This window comes from Odontesthes bonariensis, chromosome 3 (assembly GCF_027942865.1).
Source record: "Odontesthes bonariensis isolate fOdoBon6 chromosome 3, fOdoBon6.hap1, whole genome shotgun sequence".
NCBI classification, from domain to species: domain Eukaryota; kingdom Metazoa; phylum Chordata; class Actinopteri; order Atheriniformes; family Atherinopsidae; genus Odontesthes; species Odontesthes bonariensis.
In genome coordinates, this window is record NC_134508.1 from 41,224,423 (window position 1) to 41,244,742 (window position 20,320).

The 20,320-nt window shown below is 41.0% G+C and overlaps 1 protein-coding gene across 1 annotated transcript in view; it reads right to left on the reverse strand.

The window, feature by feature from the left end:
• Positions 1 to 20,320, reverse strand: part of il17rd (interleukin 17 receptor D) — a 53,445-nt gene that overhangs the window by 19,894 nt on the left and 13,231 nt on the right. Inside the window, exons 2-5 of the mRNA XM_075461837.1 lie at positions 16,890 to 16,944; positions 11,677 to 11,799; positions 2,138 to 2,256; positions 1,530 to 1,650 (exon numbers count right to left, since the gene is read on the reverse strand). Of these exons, the coding sequence (XP_075317952.1) occupies positions 1,530 to 1,650; positions 2,138 to 2,256; positions 11,677 to 11,799; positions 16,890 to 16,944 (418 nt within the window). The remainder of the gene's footprint in view (positions 1 to 1,529; positions 1,651 to 2,137; positions 2,257 to 11,676; positions 11,800 to 16,889; positions 16,945 to 20,320) is intronic.

The window sequence follows — 20,320 nt, forward strand, 5'->3', positions numbered from 1 at the left end:
GCTGAGCTGAACACATCAGATCTGATTTATTAAACATTTCCATTATTCTTTATCACATTTATATTTACATTTAAGGAGGCACCGTCTAACTTTGTCTGTGAGACATTAACTCATTGGCTGCCAGCCATTTTCAGTTCAGAGCCACCCATACTGCCAAGTGTTTTTCAGTATTTTCACTGATTTTCCAAGACCCACAGAAAAGTGTGTCTTATGACTATGCACACACCGAAATTACCAAAAGAAAGAGTAGACTCTCTTCTTTGATCAGGAAAAAAAAGTTTGTTTCTACCATTTTCAGTCTTTTAGTAATAGACAGTAGAACATAGGTTGGTTTCACCAAAAACAGCTGTTTGACCCAAAAAATTGAGAAAACGAGCTCTTTTTTTTTTGTGCATAGTGGCACTGCTGCCACCTAGCGGGTAATTTTGCCAGTATATTCTCTGTTTAGTGTTTACAAGCCTAAGATTTAGTGACGAACTCCGCTAGATTGTCCCCCAGCCCGCTCCGTTAAAAACGCAATTGATGTCTATAGACGTCTTTGGCAGTGAACGTTTTTTTTTAAATTGACGTCTATAGACGTCAATGGCACCGAAAGAGTTAAGACATTTAAGCATAGCTAAATTCACCGCACAAACATTGTTTTAAAGTAACTTTAAGGGTGATTTTGTCAGATGAGGCTGCAGTTATAACATGAGTATCTTATTAGAACAGAGTGACAATCTGGAAATACTTTAATGGGCTGATTTTGAGTCACAATTTGTGACTTGTTTGAGAAAAACATGTGAATGACAGCAGCTTTAATGAGATTTTGGTTGTATTAATAAACAATTACACTTAACTGTTTGAACAAAAGATGCAAAAAGTTGGAACTTTGGATGTTTTGCATGTACAGAGCGCCCAGGCCCCTTTGAGTCTAGTTTAGCCTTAACGATTCAAACCCGCACTACAAATATGGGTGTATTAAGTTTAGTTATGCAAGCTTTAATTTCAAAGAATCTCAGTTGGACTAACATGTTTACATATATTTAAAAACCTGGTTTTGGTCGTACGTAACAGAAAAACTACTCTTTTCTAGAGTCTTGAAAATGCCCTCAGTGACCCGAAAGAAAACATTGAACATCAGAAAGTTGGGACAATTAAAATAATGCTGTGCAGCTTGTGAATGGCATCATCTAATGACTCCCTACACTAATTTCCTGACACCTTGACTGGATCGTAGCTATAGCTGGATTACGAGGAAGGCTTTCTTCATCTGCTTTACCAGTTCGCATTGATTTAAGATAATGTGCTTGTGCTCGAGGCAGTTTTGCATGCTTTCTGTCAGCAATGATGTCAGCAACCTAAGTATCTGATTTCAGTCACTTATGCAAACAAAATAAGTTTGCTTTGTATAAGAAAGTACTAAAGTATTTAAGGTAAGATTATTAAGATTTTTTGTTTCCAAGCTCAGGCACTTTTTGGACTTGGAGACACTTAAAAAGGCTTTTAAAAACAAAATAAACCAGCAAACTAGTCTGGGTGATACTTACAATTGGTCCTGAGGAAGGATGGAGGGAAAAAACTCTCGTTCATCAGAGACGGGAAAGGAACGACACGAATCATGTAGTCAGTGTCAAAGGTCAAACCGCCGAACGGCTGACTGCTCAGCTTCTGTGTGAGGGAAAAAATGTAAAATCACAGATGAATAAACAAAAAAACGAGTCTGATTAGGACAGCATAAATGGAAGGAAACATTCAGGGATAATGAAGACTGTCAGAGTCGACAGGTGGAGGTTGTTTTTGTGGTGTGTTCAAGAACAATCGTGCACAGCAGAGGGCTCTACTGTCGCCACTTTTTCTTGGCTTTGGTGTAAAAGAGCCCCAAGTCTTCAGGGTCTTTTAAAGGGTAACAACACAAACTTGCTCTGCAAAACACACACAGACTGATTTTTTTTTATACTGAACTGGTGAGGTTTGGCCAGAATAAGGGCTGCAGATTTTGTACCTCATCTTCAGGGGCAATTAGCAAAGGAAGGGCAGATTATAGTCAGTACGAGTCTTGGACTGGGAAATATCTCGGTATGAATATAAAAATCAAACGGTTTATTGTGATTGGTTTGTGAAAATCCAGGCTCTCGTCTTATTTTTTTGGTCCTACCGTGTTCCTGTAGGAGAAGTTGAGTTGTCGTGGGTCTTTGAGGATGAGGTGTTGACACTGTTTCCCTTCTGGATTCTTGTCCTCCAAATAAACTCTGAAGCCTTTAATGTGCTCAATCCCTGCAGAGATGCAACAGGAAGTTCAGTTTTTCCTCCCAATTCTCTTCTGTTTACCTCACCTACTTGTTACTTTTCCTTTCTTCCTCTTCTTCTCTCATTTCTCTCCTCCCCTCCTTGTTACCATGTTGCTCCACCTGTCCCACCTATTGGCCTCCTCCTCCTCCTCCTCCTCCTCCTCCCTCCTCCTCCCTCCTCCTCCCTCCTCCCTCCCTCCTCCCTCCTCCCTCCCTCCTCCCTCCTCCTCCCTCCTCCCTCCTCCTCCCTCCTCCTCCTCCCTCCTCCCTCCTCCCTCCTCCTCCCTCCTAATTATACCTTCAGATGCAACGGGCATGTTTTTCCTATTAGCTGTGTAAGAGAGACACAGACAAAGTGGTAGAACAGGTTTTTCTGTCTTGAGGCAGATTTCTGAACATGTCTCTTTGTCTGCCAGACATGAGGATAATTAGCATTTTAGCAACAGCAGCAGTGAGAGATCAGGTATGCCATGGTTTAGCCATTTATTTAAACCCGGTAGTCTCTACGTGTTTCGGCTTGTATTAAAAATATCAATTATTCAAATAAGTCAACAATGTGCCCAGAGGACGAATCCCAGAGGACTCCAGCCACTTTTTTCCTGTAACTGTTGTTAAAATCTTTTTTTTTTTTTAAAAAGTGGTCAAATAAAAATGCAAGTTGGAGTCCGTCACCAGTCAGGTGGCATCTAACCCCTGAAGAGGAAGAATAACAACTACATGCCATTTTAAAAAGAGATCGATTCAAATCTCATACTGAAAAAGACTGAATAAGACAAAAGCGCAGACAAATTAGGAACCCTTTTTCCAGAAAACGGTAATAAAAACTTAAATCCGGAATTTATTTGAACCCTTATTCATAAGTTTCAAGTACAAAAATACTTTTTAAGTGTCTTTACTGATCAGCTGCATTGTATTTAGACATATATAAACAGATTTAAAACAATTGTGTTTCCCATTGTGATCCATCAGCCGCTCTATAATGACACTTTTTAATAGTTATGGACCTGAGGATACTAACTGTGGCAGTTTTTATAAGGAATCTGTGCCCATTCTTGTTGAATACAAGATTTCAGCTGCTCAACAGTCTGTGGTAGTTGTTCTGATTCTCCTCTTCATTATGCTCCATACATTTTCAATAGGAGACAGATGTGGACTGCAGGCAGGCCAGTCAAACACACACATTCTGTATGCATGAAGCCACGCAGAATAAGGTCTGGACTTGTCTCCTGGGAAAAGATCTAGGTTTGATGGTCGCATACACTGATCAGCCATAACATTAACACCACTGATGGGTTAAATTAGAGCAACACATCTCTTCTTGATCCAATGCAATGTTCCACTGGGAAAACCTGCATCCTGGGACTCATGTGGATTTCACTTTGACACCTACCTAAACATTTCTGCAGACCAATCAGCTCCCATAGCTATACAGTATGGCCACCCCCCTACAGCTTTCTGCAGAGGGAACAGCTTAGGAAAGACTAAAGCCTGATTTATACTCGGAAACCAGGTCGTCTGCGTGTGTGTCGCAGTTAACGCAGACATGCCCCCCCCCCCCCGCCTACGCAGACACTACGCAGACACTCTGGTGCACCTCCTCAAAATTGTAACTCACCGCAGACAGTGCCGCAGACATCGCCGCAGGGAGAAGAGAAAGGAGGCCTCTGATTGGTCAACTCTACATCCGCTCTACACTATGCGTATAACCGGCTGACGCTAACCGTGACGATTCTTTCCCTCTGCCAGCTCCAGTAGTAGCAATATTTCTTCTATTTCTAGATCGATCAGCTGCATCTCAATCAAAGTGCGCATTCGTCCAGTCGCCATTGTTGTTGAATGACCTCTGTAACCGTAACACCCACAATCCTAGCTTGTTCGTGATTGTCCCTCTTGCGTTGTGGCGTGGGATTAACATAGCGCAGACAGCGCTTCAAGGCATAAATCAAAAATAACTGCGTCGTGTCTGCGACAAGCTCACTGCGACACACTGCTGCGAAGTATACACGAGCCTTTAAAGATGAACTGAAACGAAAGTTCATCTATCATTCAAATAAAATTTTTGTCGTTTTCTAAAACCATCAATCCAACTTGAACTAAATTTTCCAGGCATAACTTGTTAAAACGGCCATTTAAAAGTGTGAATTATGTGGCCTTTGGTGCGAAATTGGCCACGTGACCGTGACGTCATAGGGTTGACTCCCTTATTTGCTAGTATGGCTGGCTGCGAAAACAACATACATTTGATGGACCTATATCTCATAAAGGAACCAAAATTCTGATACAAACATCAGCAGGTCGAAAGAACACACATCTAACATTATGTGGAAAAACTTTCGTTGAATTTAAGCCACACAAATCGATTTAATATCTATATTGTAGAGGCTCTCTGCACCTCCCGTATGGGTAATGGAAATTAAAGAAAGTTACCATTTTCGGCACAGGATCGGCGGGCACAAAACAGCCATCGCTCCTACTACACGCTGATTATTATTAAGATGTTATCAATCAAATGACACAATAGTGTATGTTTGCTGTGGTAAACTGGAAAAGATTTGAACATGCCGGTTTCGTAGATATGGCATTCTGCTGCGCTGTCTTTGACACGTTGAAACCTAACGAAGGGGCACTTTGAAATCCAGCCACTTAAAAAAAAACGTATGTGATAATAACATGGTTTTAATGTAAGCTTAATAAACAATGGCGTGGATTAACGGGTCGGAAATCCTCCAGTGCGCGGCCCCATCTGCGGATCCTCACGGGTCGGCGGCAGGGAGGTGGGCACCCGGCCTCGGCACGACTGACAGCAGCCATCGGTAGGACTGATCCACGGAGCCTCGGATGTCGTAGCCAGCGCAATCACCGGAGAGACCAGACAGCAGATGGCGAGCGTTGTTGGTGGAGGGCAAAGCCAGGTGGGCTTTCAGCCGGCATATTACTCCACCTCTCTTTCCACGTCTTCTGCGACGGCTGTTGCGTGGCAACCGACCAGGTAGATGCCATAGGTAAGAGGGTACAGACGCCAAAACAGGTGGCGGTGGCTTTGTCTGATCGTTGACGTGATCGATTTAATGTCCACAGAATCTCTGATTTTCAAGAGACTCAGGCGATCATAGTGATGAAAACGATAAAAACATGACAAAACACAAAAAAAGCTAGCAGAGGTAGACGGCCAGCCACTCACAACGTCGCCAAATTATAGCTGGATATGTGTGTACAGGGGCGTATCTAGCCATTTTGGGGCCCTAGGCAAAATATAGACATGGGGCCCTCATTTTTTAAATACACACATAAAACAAATTACCATCCCAATACCCTTACTTTAAATTGAGATTAAAGAATCGCAATAAACCAATACTGCACTGCCACTAACAATGGTATTAACTCTCCACAGTAAAATCAGTTTCAGATTTCTCCAGCATTTGCCAAAATTATATGTTTATTATTCAGATCAAACGAGAGAGAGAGCACGAGAGAGAGAGAGATTAGAATTTCCATGACACAAGTAAGTTACATGTGAAAATCAAATAATGTTTTCACTGCCAGAGATACAAAATGATCTTATGCTTAACAGAACTAAAATACAAAATGGACATGAGTAAAACCACCATTTACATTTACCAATGAAAGGACCAACGAAAAGATTTTGTGTGTGGACAGGAACAACAGTGGTTCAGTGTGTGCTTTGAAAGCAAAATCAAGCCATAGGAATGATTTAGAAATTTGAGGACTTCCCAGCACTTACAGCACTTTCCTCAAAGGCCTGCCTGCCAAAGTATTTTGTGAGTGTATGTGTACAGAATAACAACAATATATCAACATAGTAAATTGGGGATTTTTTAAAAGGCTTAGACAGGCTGGATATAGATAGTTAGATACTGTAGCTGGCTAGTTAGATACAGGCCTACACAATTTAGTAAGTAAATGTGTATTGATACTTCAAATAAGTCTTTGATACGTTTTGCTTTATTTTATAACAGCATTTAACCTACAGAAATAAAATGCAGATGATGGTGTGTTCACCTACCTCCACATATTTTACAGTCATTAAGTCCGCTGTGGGCAATACTGAAGTCACTATTACATACAGTGCACCTCGTCACGGTGTCATCATTCTTCACCTTCACTAGACATGGATATACTTTAGTATATTCTGCTGTAAAATGAGTCTAATATTTTCGTTTTTTACTCGAGGATTCACCCTCTGCCATTTGGCAGGATGCACAGTTTTGAGTGGTAATTTAGGTGACTGTCAGAGAGTAAATCGAAGCCCTCCCACACCGAACGTTATTGGCTTATTTTGCTGACTAAACCAATCAGCGCGCCCTCTGACAAGCAGTCGCCCTGAACGTTTGTTGAACAGAGCATCGCTTTGGACAGATACGCACAGGTTTCACAAGCAACCTCTCTCACCCCTCTCTCTCTCTCTCTCTCGTGCCGGCGCAGTCGAAACGCGCATGGTGCACGAGTTATTGTGTTGCCTGCACGCTCTCACTCGCATTGAAAAAAAAAAAAAAAACACTCCCTCGCACTGGGATGGCAGACCCCTTTTCAGGGGTGGCGGCTGCCACCCCGTGCCGCCCTGGTAGTTTCGCGCGTCTGAGAGTTTCTCAGAGTCTGTTACTACGGTAACTGACCGAGAGGTTAAGTTACCTCTCTTTGTGAAACAGGCTAGAGTTACCCCTCTTTCTCGGGGTTGAGTTACCTCCCTTTGTGAAACGGAAAACTCAGAGTTTCCCTCATTTCAGGGTTAACCAACTCAGAGTTTTCACTAAACCTGCTTCGTGAAACGGACCTCTGGTCAATCATGGAGCATTATAAATAAATATAGCATTATAAATAAATATCCAAGTCAAGTATCAATGTTTTTTGAATGATTACCTTCTCTCTTTCTCCCTATCTTCTTTTTCTCTGTCTGTATCCCTGTTACTCTTCATCTGTGTCCCTGGTTTGCCTTCAAGCTCCTCTGCTTCACACCTGTCTCACTCATCTCTTCTTCATGTGCTTTTCCTGCCCTTCATCAGGTCTCATTCTCTCATTTTTTCAGCAGTGCATCTGCAATTCTTTTGTTCGCTGTCCGTTTCTTTCTTTTAGCATTACCACTATCATAACTCCGCTTCATTTTTCACCGAGTCGCATACAGTTCCCTCGCTTTGATTTGAAATCACGTTATGTCGCACATTGCTACGTCATCATATTCTGGACTAGTCCAATGCACAATGGATGGGGGCATGTGTGCTTGGACAATTATTATTTAGGCATTAGTTCGGTGTTATGCTGATATGTCTGTTTTTTTTTCATAGAAATATGTTTTTTTACTTTACATAAGTAACAAATTAACATTAGTTTTTTTGTGTATTTACTTTGGCTGGGACGGTCAGATTTGGGGGCCCCTATGAAAGACAGATTTGGTTGGGGCCCTAGGCAAATGCCTTGGTTTGCCTAATGGGAGTTACGCCACTGTGTGTGCAGACCGAAGTGCAGACCGAGCAGTCCCCTGCTTCCGAGCAGCAAACACCGTAACAGGTGCAGCTATCGGCAGGCGGCAGCAGGCAGTGATACGATCCACCGTGCTCTTGTCTTTGCCTTCTCCTTGTCAGCCTCAGTTCCAGTATTTTTTAGTTTGGGAAACATGTGCAGAGATGCCTTCAGTGAAGCTGTTATTTTTGCAACTAACACCATTTGGCCGAGCAACACAGTATTTTCCACCGTGCTTTGATGTCTTAGTCATAGACGCCGCCATTACAGTTAGACTACCAGAACTTCTGTGTCAACCCTATGACGTCACGCATAAAAAAATGAATTCGCACAAAAAGACAAAATGTGGCTCCTTTTGAGCCCGTTTTAACATGACTTCCCAGATAAATTATTATCCAGACAATATCTCATTTTAATCGCAAGGCTTGGAACCTTTAGAATCAGCAGCAAAAACTGCATTCCAACAATTAAAATTCGTTTCACAAGTCCTTTAAGGCGAAGTATACACGAGCCTTAGGTGCTGTTTACACATTTGATAAACAAAGACCTTTCCCTTCGTTCGTGCCTTTCGTTTATACACAAACGGAGTTTTTTCCTCCGAAAACGAGGCATAAAAAAAACTCCGGCAAAAGTGGAGATTTTTAAAAAACTCCGTTTAGCGTTTGTGTATAAACTGGTTGAAAGAGACAAAAACGGAGTTTTGGGCAATATCCGCGGTAAAAGACCGACGTCCATTGTTTATCTGGCAAGCATGGAGGTACTAGCAGCATTTCTGTTTTTAAGAGCTATAGGCTACTCGCTGGTGTGCTTTTGAAAATTAAAGTCATACAGTGTATTGACCAACAAAGACGCATTAAGGCTGATTCTTACTCGGCGCGACCTCGCTCATACTAGCTGGTCGCAAATGGCGCAAACGGTCACGTGTCCCAAAATTCCGCCACGCCCCCCGTCGCAAGCTAGAAAATCCTCGCGCGGCGCAAGGGCGCGCACACAACTTTTTTTCTGACTTCACGCGCGCTCAACTGGAAACAGCTGACCAAGAAAAAGAAAAAATGAACACTGCAGAGACCGCGGTGACCGAGAGGATGTGCCTCTACAAACATCTGTACGACACGTCTATGAAGTTACACTGGGACAACGTTTGACAAAGTTCGTCTTGTTGCAAAGGACAAACATTCCACCTTCTCTTCTGTTTTTGCCGCAGCCGCTTAGCTCTGAGATACATATACAGTTCTACACCCAGAGTAAATTCATTCCTCATCAGATGTGCCAGCCTCTGCTGACGTGACACCACAGGTGGCATTGTGTATGCTTTCTTCCTATGCTTTTAAGCTTGTTTCCTCAACAGTGATGCTCGCTGGTCTGGAGAGAACTGCAAATGTGACGCATTCTCGGCGCAAACTGCGCTTATGAGCTGAAGGAACTGTGAAGGGGCTGGCGCTTTCGATGACGTCATTAATGGTTCTCGAGCCAGAACAGTTGCGCGTTTGCGCCGAGTATGAATCAGCCTTTAGGGCTCGGAGGGCAGCAATTGCGGAGCTTCTTTTGGCAGACAGAGCCCGGCCATACCACCGCCAGCGATGGCGATTCTGGGTTAGACCCGGACGGACTGCGTATTTATGCTGATCAATGTAGACGTGTTTTTTTTTTTTTTAAAACGGGGCTGTGTGCACCTAGTTATTTTTGCAAACGAAGGTTAGAAAATATGCATTCATCAAAATACCCGGGTATGTGTAAACAGCACCTTAAAAGCATGTCAAAGAGCCTGAGGTGTTCCCCTGACCTCCAAACTCCCAGACACCAATCTAATGGGATCTGATAGCATCTGTGGAAAACAGGCACAATACACAAAGACCCTCCCCACAACCCACAGGGCCCAAAGGATCCTTTGCTAAGGTCCTTGGAACCGAACACAGGATACCTTCAGATGTTCTTTGACCACACTTGACTGGTCAGAGCTGTTTTGGCAGGATGAGGAGAGCACACTCTATATTAGGCAGGTGATCATAATGTTATGGCTGATCTGTGGCTGGATGCTTTCTCATCTTTGGCAAGTAGTTTTTCCCAAAAGCAGCTGAAAGGTGGAATCATCCGACTCCAGAACACGTCTCCACTGTCTTTCTGTCCATCTATGAATAAGTGTTCAGGGAACTGGGCCGTGTTTCTGCACACAGTTGATATATGGCTTCCTTCTTGTGTAATACAGTTTCAGGTTACATTTCTGGAGATTTTATTGATGCGAAAATGGTTTTCCAAGGTCCTCTGAGCCCATGTGGCTGTATTGATCATGGTGGGTTGATGGTTTATCATGCAGTTGTGCTTAAGGGCTGGAAGGTCATCCAACAGTGGTTTCCGTCCATGGTATTTACACACTGAGATTTCCCCAGACTCCCTGAATCTTTTTCACATTATTACTCTCAAACTTTTCTGTTTTTCTTTGCCTGTCTCACAACTTTTTTAAGTGTGTTAATGGCATCGAATTCTATGACAATGTCTTGCCTGTTAAATAAAGTTTCAAACAACTAAGAAATATAAAGATTTTAGGTTTTGTTGCTGATCACTGCCATTTTAGAAAATGGCAGTGATCAGTAAGTTGTCCTAACAGCTGCCTTTTGTAAAAATCCAGCCTCATCAAACCGGCTCCACATAACCGGCTTTATTTGGCCTGAATTGGGCAGGGTTGGGTGGAAACCTGTACGAACAAAAGGACTATGAGACACATTATGTCAGGGCGGATGAAATGTGAGCTTTCAGATTTGTCCTGCTCCTGGGCTAAGAGGAATGTTACAGTTACCTCATCTCTCTGCACAGACCTAATGTTTTTATCTACTTTTAATCTCCAGTGGAGAACAAGCCTCAATGGATGTCTTCACTAATTCATATGCAAATATCACATCCATCACTTTTTGCTTTTGTCAATTCACACACCTTTCCACATCGAGGAAGAGTTCCAATTTGTTTGCAGCACTTTCAAAATAATTTAAAAACAAAAATAAATAAATCAGTTTCCACTCTGGGCCTTTAAACATAAAAAAATACCATAAACACAGGTAGATGTGAACAAACAGACTGATATAATATATATGTATATAATATCCACAGTCTGACTGTATAACATACTGTATATTTCGTTGTCCAACTTCTCCTTGTGACTGACAAAGAGTGAAAAGATAAAAGAGAAACTGCCCTCGAGCTCCTGGAGCCTGATATACCACGGTTCACGTCTTTGGTTTACAGCCCCGATCTCCACTGTTTTGCTTCATGGTCGCTTGACATTTTTGTGGGCTTTTGATGGCGTCTTTGTGGCCTCTTCAACACACGTGTATGGCTATACATTTGTTTTTATGACAGTGGTGTTACATCTACCAACTGTAGGGGGAGCCAAAGAGCTCAAAATGATCCAAATTCACTATTGTCACTTTAAAACATTGACATGCTTTTTCAGTGTGATTTGTGTACAGTGGTAGAGTAAGGACTCAATATCAAATAAACACTGTAGCTAAACAACCCCATTAATAATAAGAAAAACGACACAAAAAGAAACACCAGTCAAACTTGAGGAGGAACTGAGGAGAATATCTTTTTTCAAATGGCAGCTGTTCACATTTTAGTGTGACATGGACATTTTCTGGAAGATTTCTGCCACTGTGACAAAACCTCCTGTTGTGTTCTGGCAGAGGGAGTGAAAAGAGCGAGGTTCACCTTACACTGATCACACACACACACACACATACACATTCCTTCACGGTCAAATCGTGGCATTGTTGTGTGAGATGTGATCCCCTCTCTTTCCTTCTCTGGGTCTGATCAAAGGGGCACACAGTGCTGGGTAATCTTAGCATTTTACCACTAAATCTGCCTCTGTGCAAAATCATTTACAAAAACAAGCAGCCCTGACAGGTAACCAGACAGGTGAACATGCAGGTTGTACCTAGCGGACTTGCAGACCAGTGGACGACCACAGCGGCCTGATCCTCGCAGGCCAGATGGCTGAAGGAGATGTTGGCGACCTCATGGATCACGTGTTTCCCCAACGGGTAGTTTAATGAGCAGTCTGCAGGGTGAGAAACATGGACAGGTAGCACATACAAATTACATTGTGAAAAATTAAATACCGATTACTGATAGTTCTGGAGACATACAGAAGCTAAATGCCCCGCCCGAGTTAATTTATGACATGAAAAGTGTAAACATTTCAACATTGTGAAGGATTTTACAGATGAATAATTAGAGCTGCCAAAAATCCGAAGTCCAAGAGCATCAACGTCAACTTCTCATTTTTATAATGTTTTTTAATAGCAGAGTAAATCAAAGGACAGCAAGGCTGGTACGACGGCTAGTACTTTAGTTCATAACTTGGATCATTTCTGGATCACTTTGGTAGCTGAGTAGCAACATTTCACAGCAGTTTTGCACCATAGTAAAGTGTAAAGTCTGAGACTCCTGCAGTTCATGTTCAGTTAGTTCCTCACAAACAACGTGAGGTGACAGTTCGTTAGTGCAAAAGCCTGTGTATTTAAATAACTGGTGTTGTAATAAAAAAGCTCCACATCTTTGAAATTTACCTCGTTTTATAAAAACTGTAACTGTAAAGCTTTTGTTTGAGGCTGCATTGTGAAAACAGCCTCTAAGATTCAAGCCTCTGGGTGGGAGCTTCCCAAGAGAGAAGATAATTGACATGTAAGAGCCATAGTTGCCATGAAATGCACCGAATACTTCTGTGGTGCTCATTTTCCCTCTTTTTCAACAAGTCCAGATAATTTTAACTCTTAGCCATTCATGCTTTAAATCGTATTTGTGGTTTGCTGTGACCAACTGAGCTGCTAAGTTCGTCTTCCAGTCCATCTTCCTTTCATGGAATCAGAACTAAAAAAAAACAACAGCTCTACAACCCTTTTCAAGCTCAAGTGTAACTCGACGTGCTTTGTTTTACAGAACAAAAAACAAAACTTAAAGCACAGATTAGCAACACAGCTATAGGACAAAAGCAGTTATTGCACAAAAAGATCAGTGAATTAAAAATTAAATCTGTTAAAGAGGAAAGTTTAAAGCTTGGTCTCACAGCTAAGGGTGTCACAAGAAACAGAAAACATGACAGTGTCACAATGACAAATTTTGTTTTCGACCACGGGAAACACTTTAGGGGGTCTTTTTCTCAGCCCCCAAAAAATTCCAATACAGGATTCATAACTATGTTTCTTGTTTTGTAGAAAATTTTTAAAAAACTATTTCTACCCAAAGATGCCGGTCTTCCTCCTCGCCATTGGTCACATTGCACGACCATGTCACCACAGAAGCCCAGGAGGGACAAACCAAACATTGCATTTTTCATGGCCCCCTACTTGCAGTTTTCCTGACATGCTTGGAAGGAGAGAGTGAGGCAATGGGGTATTCAGCAGGTTTAAATCGGTCATTTTTGTAGCTAGATGCCATTACATCAAACACACTTTAAGTTATACAGTAATCCTAATGAGTGACAACAATCTTCCCCAAGAGTCCCATTTTTTTCTACCACATCTCAAAATGTTTTTAATTCACAGAAAATCTGTTGTAGTTGACTTAATTTAATTGCCTGGGGATAACAAAAGCATACAATACAATTTTACTTTAAAGAAATATAGGGTTGCACTATTCTTGCAAAAAATTTGAATCATGATTTTTCTCCACGTGAACTGAGATCATGATTCTGTCAAAGGATTCTTCTTCTTTCCAGAAGACATAAAGTCCAACCTAGAGGACTTTGAACAATCAAACAATGAAATGCTAGACTTAAATTTCTTGGAACAAAAAAAAAAAAAAAGGTATTTTCCTTATTTTAGACCTTTTAAATTAGATAACTTTGGAGCAGAGGGTAGCTCTTTTTAAGAGTCTATATCATTGAGTTTAATCCTCCATTTTCAATCGTTTCAGCCAAGTCATGTCACTCAGATCTTGAAGTGTATGGAGATGCAGATGTGGTCTCCTTGTCCTTAACAGACATCTCAAAGTGCATTTTGTAGTGAAGTTTGAGGTGGTTGTTGTGATTGGTGGTGTTACTTGCGGTGAATGCATTATTCGTAAGCACTGCTTAGGGATAATGGCGCCTTGTGCATAGCCATCAGTTTTAAAGCCTTAAAGTTCCACATTGGAGAATGTGCTCCTCTTTTCAGCACCAGTAAACTGCGTTTTTGCTATCACCACTGGGATTCTCTGAACTAGACTCCACCAAATTAACTGGCTGCCATCTTTAGATCTACTTTTTTGTTATACATCGCATGATCAATTAATTGTGCAGCCCAATTTTGGGTGAAAATTGTATCAGCAGCCAGATACACAGAGTCCACAGGTGTTTAACATGTCGTCCATGTTTCATAAACCAGTTTGTGTGTCGTCACCACACCTCCTCCAGCCACCACTTTTCTTCTTTTAACTTGTAAAAGAGGAAGATTGGGGGGGCAGAGAAGGATGAAGAGCAGCCAGCCATGAAGTGAGATGGATCGGCAGAGAAAAGACAGACTTAGGATGCAGAAAGAAAAGGGGGCGTGAACTCAGACACGATTGACTGCTCCCCTTTTCCCCCGCCAACCACCTATTGATGGAGGTGAGGAGGAGGAGGAGGAGGAAGACGGTCCAGAGGAGATGAGCTTATAAAGGATGGAGATGACTGAGAGGAGGTCGGACACGAGTCACTGCTCCTCTTCCTCTCGCTTCATCATCCTCATCAGAGCAGAGTCATGTTCAGGGCTAAAGGAGAAGTTCATGCCTGATTGCTCCTCTTCCTCCTCCTGCATCCTCGATGAGTCGCATGAATAAGAGGAAGGAGGTTGTCACTCTCCTTCCTCCTTACTTAATCTTTGTCTTCAAAATTTATTTATAAGACAAAGCGGTGGTGAGAGATGGAGGATAAAGAAGGGCCAAAGTTCACAGCTGGATGAAGAGGAGAACCCTTTTCTTCAGTTTTTACTTACAATTGTTGAGTTAGTCAGACCAAAATGCATATGAACATTTTAGTCCAACCAAAAATCATACAAAATTGAAGCATTCAAAGCCAAACTAACGCAGCCAGATCAGTGTTGTGCATGAATGCATTTAAAGAAGCACATTCATTAGCAGCCTTTGTTTTTTCTTTTAATTTTGAGGCAGTTTTCTAACTAACAAACATGAAGATTTTGCGCATTTTTTAACACTGTTAACATAAAGTGGCACATGAAAACAAAAGGAGTTTTCAGATGAGAGCTATAAAGATGCTGAAAAAGAGAATTAGGTCTGCCAGATGGGTGTAAAGGATTAAATTTACTGATTTAGTTTGGCTTTGGTGCAGAAAGCTGCACGTTAACCAGCTTCAAACCTCTTTCACTGTAACAGCCATATGATATTTTGTCACAACCGGTTGTTTTGATGTGCTCTAATGAGTATTTTGAGCGGCTGCATGAAGCAGAACCCTCAATTTACCGATACATAACCAAAACTGTACAAATCTCGCCCTTAACTTTATTCTGATCTCACCACCTGTCATCAGTAACCAACTGGAGGTCAAAGGTCTCCCTGCTATTTATTCCTCATGACATCCCTGCAATCACCCCCCTTCATCCTCCAACCAGCTGCAGAAGAAGAACCACTGAGGTATGTCATGCTTGATTGTCATGCTAACACGTTTGAGCGCTTTAAAGTGTGTTTTTTCATTTCTGGTCTTCGGAAGAGGATGCATCAACACTTCAAAGTCACATGACCCCATATCACTCCTGAAATAATGTGTGTTAAGATCAGATTAAATTAAAACAAATCAGCTCTGTAGAGGAAAATGGAGTCAAGGCAGCAGTAACCAGAACACCCTTAGAGGATTCACCCATCCATCTGTGTACTAATGATAATACTCTGTGTTTAAGGAGCAGTTTGAGTATAAGCAGGTAGATATAAAGCCATAGCCAAGCTTATAGATGGGAATCTTTGGGTATTCTGAACTTTAATTCAACACGCTGATACTGAAAATATCCACCATTCCTGGACCTAAGTGTACAAACTGTAAATAAACCCTGAATAAGAGAAGGAAAAAAACACGATTACCAGAAAAATGATTAACCACTTCATCGATTGGTTGAAATCATTTGCAACTATTTTAGCAGAATTTTATTTATCTTTTCTTAGTAAATTGAATACTTAATGATTTTAGACATTTAGTTCTACAACCCTAGACACTTTATTAGATCATTTATGTAAATTAAATGCTTTAAACATAGTCTAGAGGAAATTATTGAGAGAAAAATAAAACAGAAAATCAATGGATTCAGAAAATAATCAATAGTTGTTACAAAAATTAAGGTTCTATTGTGAATTGGTTATTGAATTTACAGAACAAACAAAAGTAGTTATATACTTTAATCAGCTGAAAATAGATTTGATTCAGAATTCAATAAATAAATCAGAATTGGAAATGTATATGACAAATGTTTGCGTTTCTGTCCTTTGGAAGTAAATTCTGATAAAAAAAATAAGATTGCATTTAGAATTAGGGATTTCCTGATACCACTGACACACAGACATAAATGCCCCGACACACACAAAGAGGTTCTTAAAGTGCTTCCTCGCTCATGGTCAGGGACAAAAGCAGGAGGCAGGGATTGGCCACGGCTCAGGAACTTGACTTTAAGAGTGAAAAGAACAAAAGAAGAAGAGAAGGTTGAGGAGGAAGAGGGTGTTGTGGGGTTGCAAGAAAATTTATGTGCTAAATCTTTAGTATATAAACTGCTGGTTTATTAAAAGAAATGTGAAAATGTTGGACTTGGGTAAACTTTTAGGGAATTAAATGTAGGAGACTTTACAATCGTCACTCCTCTCTGCTTGTATGAATAATGAGTTCTGTTTTAGGTCTTAAAATTTTGTTTGTTAATAAAATATACAACCACCTGAAAGGATTGAACTATTATTAGCAGTAAACTTATTCGTCTCTCTAATCTTGAGAGGGAACAATCTTGAAATGACTATCAGTTCCCAAGAGCAATGAGAATATTTAAAAGCACACACCTGATGCAGATCACGCTATGAGAACATCCAACCATGCAGCAATGAAAACTGTGTTGAATAGTTGCACAGTATTACAGATTTGTGTAATTTCTGCTATTATCCTGCAGTAATAGCCAGTTTAGGCAGATTTACAGAGCAACTCACTGTCAGCTCTGAAGGTGACGGCCAACCTGCGACTTCCATCTGCACCAGACTGCACCTGAGAGAGGAAAAAATAAGAAAAAAAAAATCAGTTTAATTACATGTGGACTACTGATCCTATTCATAGCTTAGGTTAGAATATTTGCTTCCAGAGTATAGAAAGCATCAAGAGTACACTAGGCCATAAATAAAAAGGTCAGAGGATATTCTCCACGGGTAATGAAGGTTTAGCTGCTGAGAAAATACAAGGTGTTGTGACACCACTTTTACTTTTCTTCTTTATGTAAAGAACACAGAGAAGGTGTGGAACTAATTTATTCCAAGAGTTTTGGGAGCAGAACCTAAGTGATGTAATCATTAGTTACAGCAGAAACATGACTTCTCCTGACCGAGAATAAGGGAGACTACGCACTACATCAGAAAGACTTCTGGTCTGACATGAAGCTGCAAGAACAGTAAAGTGCCATGCCATTCAAATCCCGGCTGTGACGTCGTTGTCTTGAACCAAAACAAACAAAACTGATAGAAACCTGTTTGGACTCGTTGCTGAAAAGCTCACAGCAATCACAAGCTACCCCATCATCCTTTGTAGATGATTTGAGGCAGAATATATTCTTATCAATCCAACCAAAGGCTTCCTCCTTTGCATTTTCGCCAACTCCAATAAAAGAAGCTGTTCTTCTTCGATGTCGAGCAACTCCAGATCCATATCTTGCATACACTTTTTTTTTTTTTTGAAAAATAAACACTTCCGCCGGCGCCCCCGAAGTTCTCGTCACCGCCCACCGAAATTCTCGCGAGGGGAAACTGCTGTGCGTCCCGAGAAATTCCAGACCGAGGTTGCAGAACCATAACATGAAAAGTGGTTCGCGACCAGAGCAAAGCAACACGTCAAGACGATAGACGCAGAACTATAATCCGCCCTTTAAGGCCTGTTTATGGTCGGAAACAAGGTCGTCTGCGTGTGTCGCAGTTAACGCAGATATGCCCCCCCCCCCTTCCGCAGACACTCTGGTGCACAAGCTCACTGCGACACACTGCTGCGAGAGTATACACGGCCCTTTAATGGGCTGATTTTCAGTCTCAATTTCTGAAATGTTTGGCCGTCTGACAAAAGAATCAGAAAAATATGTGAATGTGAGCTCCTTTATAAAGCTGTATTAAAAAACACTTCTGCTGACGAAAAAACATAAAAAAGATGGAAATTTGGAGTATGTGTATTGTGTAGAGTGTTTAGGCCTATTTAAAGCTAGCTGAGTGTATATGTGCAGTGATCCCCAACCATTTTATATGGGTGTGGGAGTTTGTGTAATAAATTGGTTAGACTTACATGTTTATATGCATTTTATTTTGATCTGACAATCACAATACTTGGATTTTTAACTGAGTCAGGTAAACCTGATGATGTTTTTACTGGCAGCTTCATGTTTGTACCCAGAAAAAGATCAATGATCAATACTTCAGACCAGGAAACTGGCAAAACTTCTGCTTTTCAAAGATCATCACACTTGCTGATAATCAATTAATCAAGTGCATTTGATTACCTGGCTTAACATTTTTATTCCTGTGGAAGAAGAGAGGGTGGACCAAATGTCCAAGGTGAGATGTGGAATTTAATACACATACTATTACATGCAGATTTTGGAATAAACTGACCCGCATCTATCTTTATAGCCACAGTAAAACTGTGAGCTGGTCCTCAGATGGCGTTACGAGTAGAAATATTCCAGAAAAAAAACCTACTTGAGTTGTTTAATCAACTGAGGTCTGCTTTATCTGATACAAAGTAAGGTTAAGGTGTGAACACACAGTTACCCACAATGCCTCTCTCTTTGTCCCTGCACAAAGACTTGTATTCCCATAAGCCATGTTTTAGCAGAGTCTTCCAGTTTTACAGCTTTCACCTTGTTTTCATGTTGGCCGACACACACACACACGCACACACACACTCTCCAGCTTCAGGCTTGTTACAGAGGTGTCAGACTGTGGTCACACGCAAAAACCACACGTATAAACCTGTAACCAATCAGACAGACACACAACTGAATGTGTGCATGTGTGTGTTAGGTGAGGTGCACCATGCTTATTAGCAGCCACTGTACCTCAACAACCCATCCATACAAACACATACACATATGTTGTCAATTATCATACTTGTGAAGTCCCTCATTGGCATACTACATTCCCCAGACTTTAAAACAAACATTAAAACAGACCCTAAAACCAACTCTTAACCATCAAACAGCCCTTTGAAGAAGTGAAGACAAAAAATGCTCTCAAAACGCTCCTGGAAAAATAGAAATACACACTCACACACACACACACACACACACACACACACACACACACACACACAGAGTTTAATTTCCAACTCTTTTTATACATTTTGCCCTCAGTTTGCCAGCACTGGTGACCTTTGACACTTAGGGGTTTACGTGCTGCTGTGTGCTCAGACGTCCTGCTGGCAGCATGAACCGAGATGCTAATTAAAATCAAGGGAAGTTATTCACTCACGGCACAAAAAAAGCAAACTTCCTGATTTCTTACGTTGAGACACAACCCCTCTCAAAAAAAAAAAAAAGTTGTGCAAAATGAAAAACTGCATGGCTTTGGAGGATGTTAGGTTCAAGAATCCCACACAATGATGAAGCAGGTTCCTTTTAATCCTTATAAGGTGTAACTACATTCTTGCTCTGTTTAAGCAACTTTGACAAGTTGTCTGACTTCCTTGTTTTTTAACTTTTGGGGGTAAAAAAAACAGTTGGAAAAATACACAGATAAAAACACCAAGAGCCCCAGTATGCTTGTTATTGCATTAAGTCCCCAGACTGAAAATACCAGGGTTGTGCAGTGGTTGGGGCATGTTGCTTCAGGTACTGCTGAGTTGTGTTCAAGAGCTAATTAGAAACTTAAACACTGCACAGTAACTTTCAGACCTACGTGTCATAATGCAGACATATGATTTGTATTGTTTGTTTGTCTTTTAGCAGTTATGGATGGATTTGTGGGGAATGGCCAAACTAAGACAAAAATTTACTTTCAATCAATCTAGTTTCTGACCTGGATTCAGGATTTTTTCCAATTCAGACTTGAGCCATTTCCCTTTCTGTGACCATTTCCGGCCATTTGCATGAATTTTTGCAAACAAATTTCAACAATATGAAAGACTAACTATTTTTAAAAAATCATTTGACACAAAAACAACCAAAATACTAAACCTCTAAACAGTTGTTTCTTCTTCTTTCAATTCAGAATTCATTTTAAAAGAAAATAAGAGGCATCCCATGTGTCTGCCTTTAGTTTACACACCAATATAACGTAATAGACTGTGTGAGAAAATGCTTGAGACATCCTGCAGCTTCTACTTTTTTTCTGCAGGATATCACTGTACATGTAAGTACAACTGAATTCACCACAGATGATGCTGCAGTTAT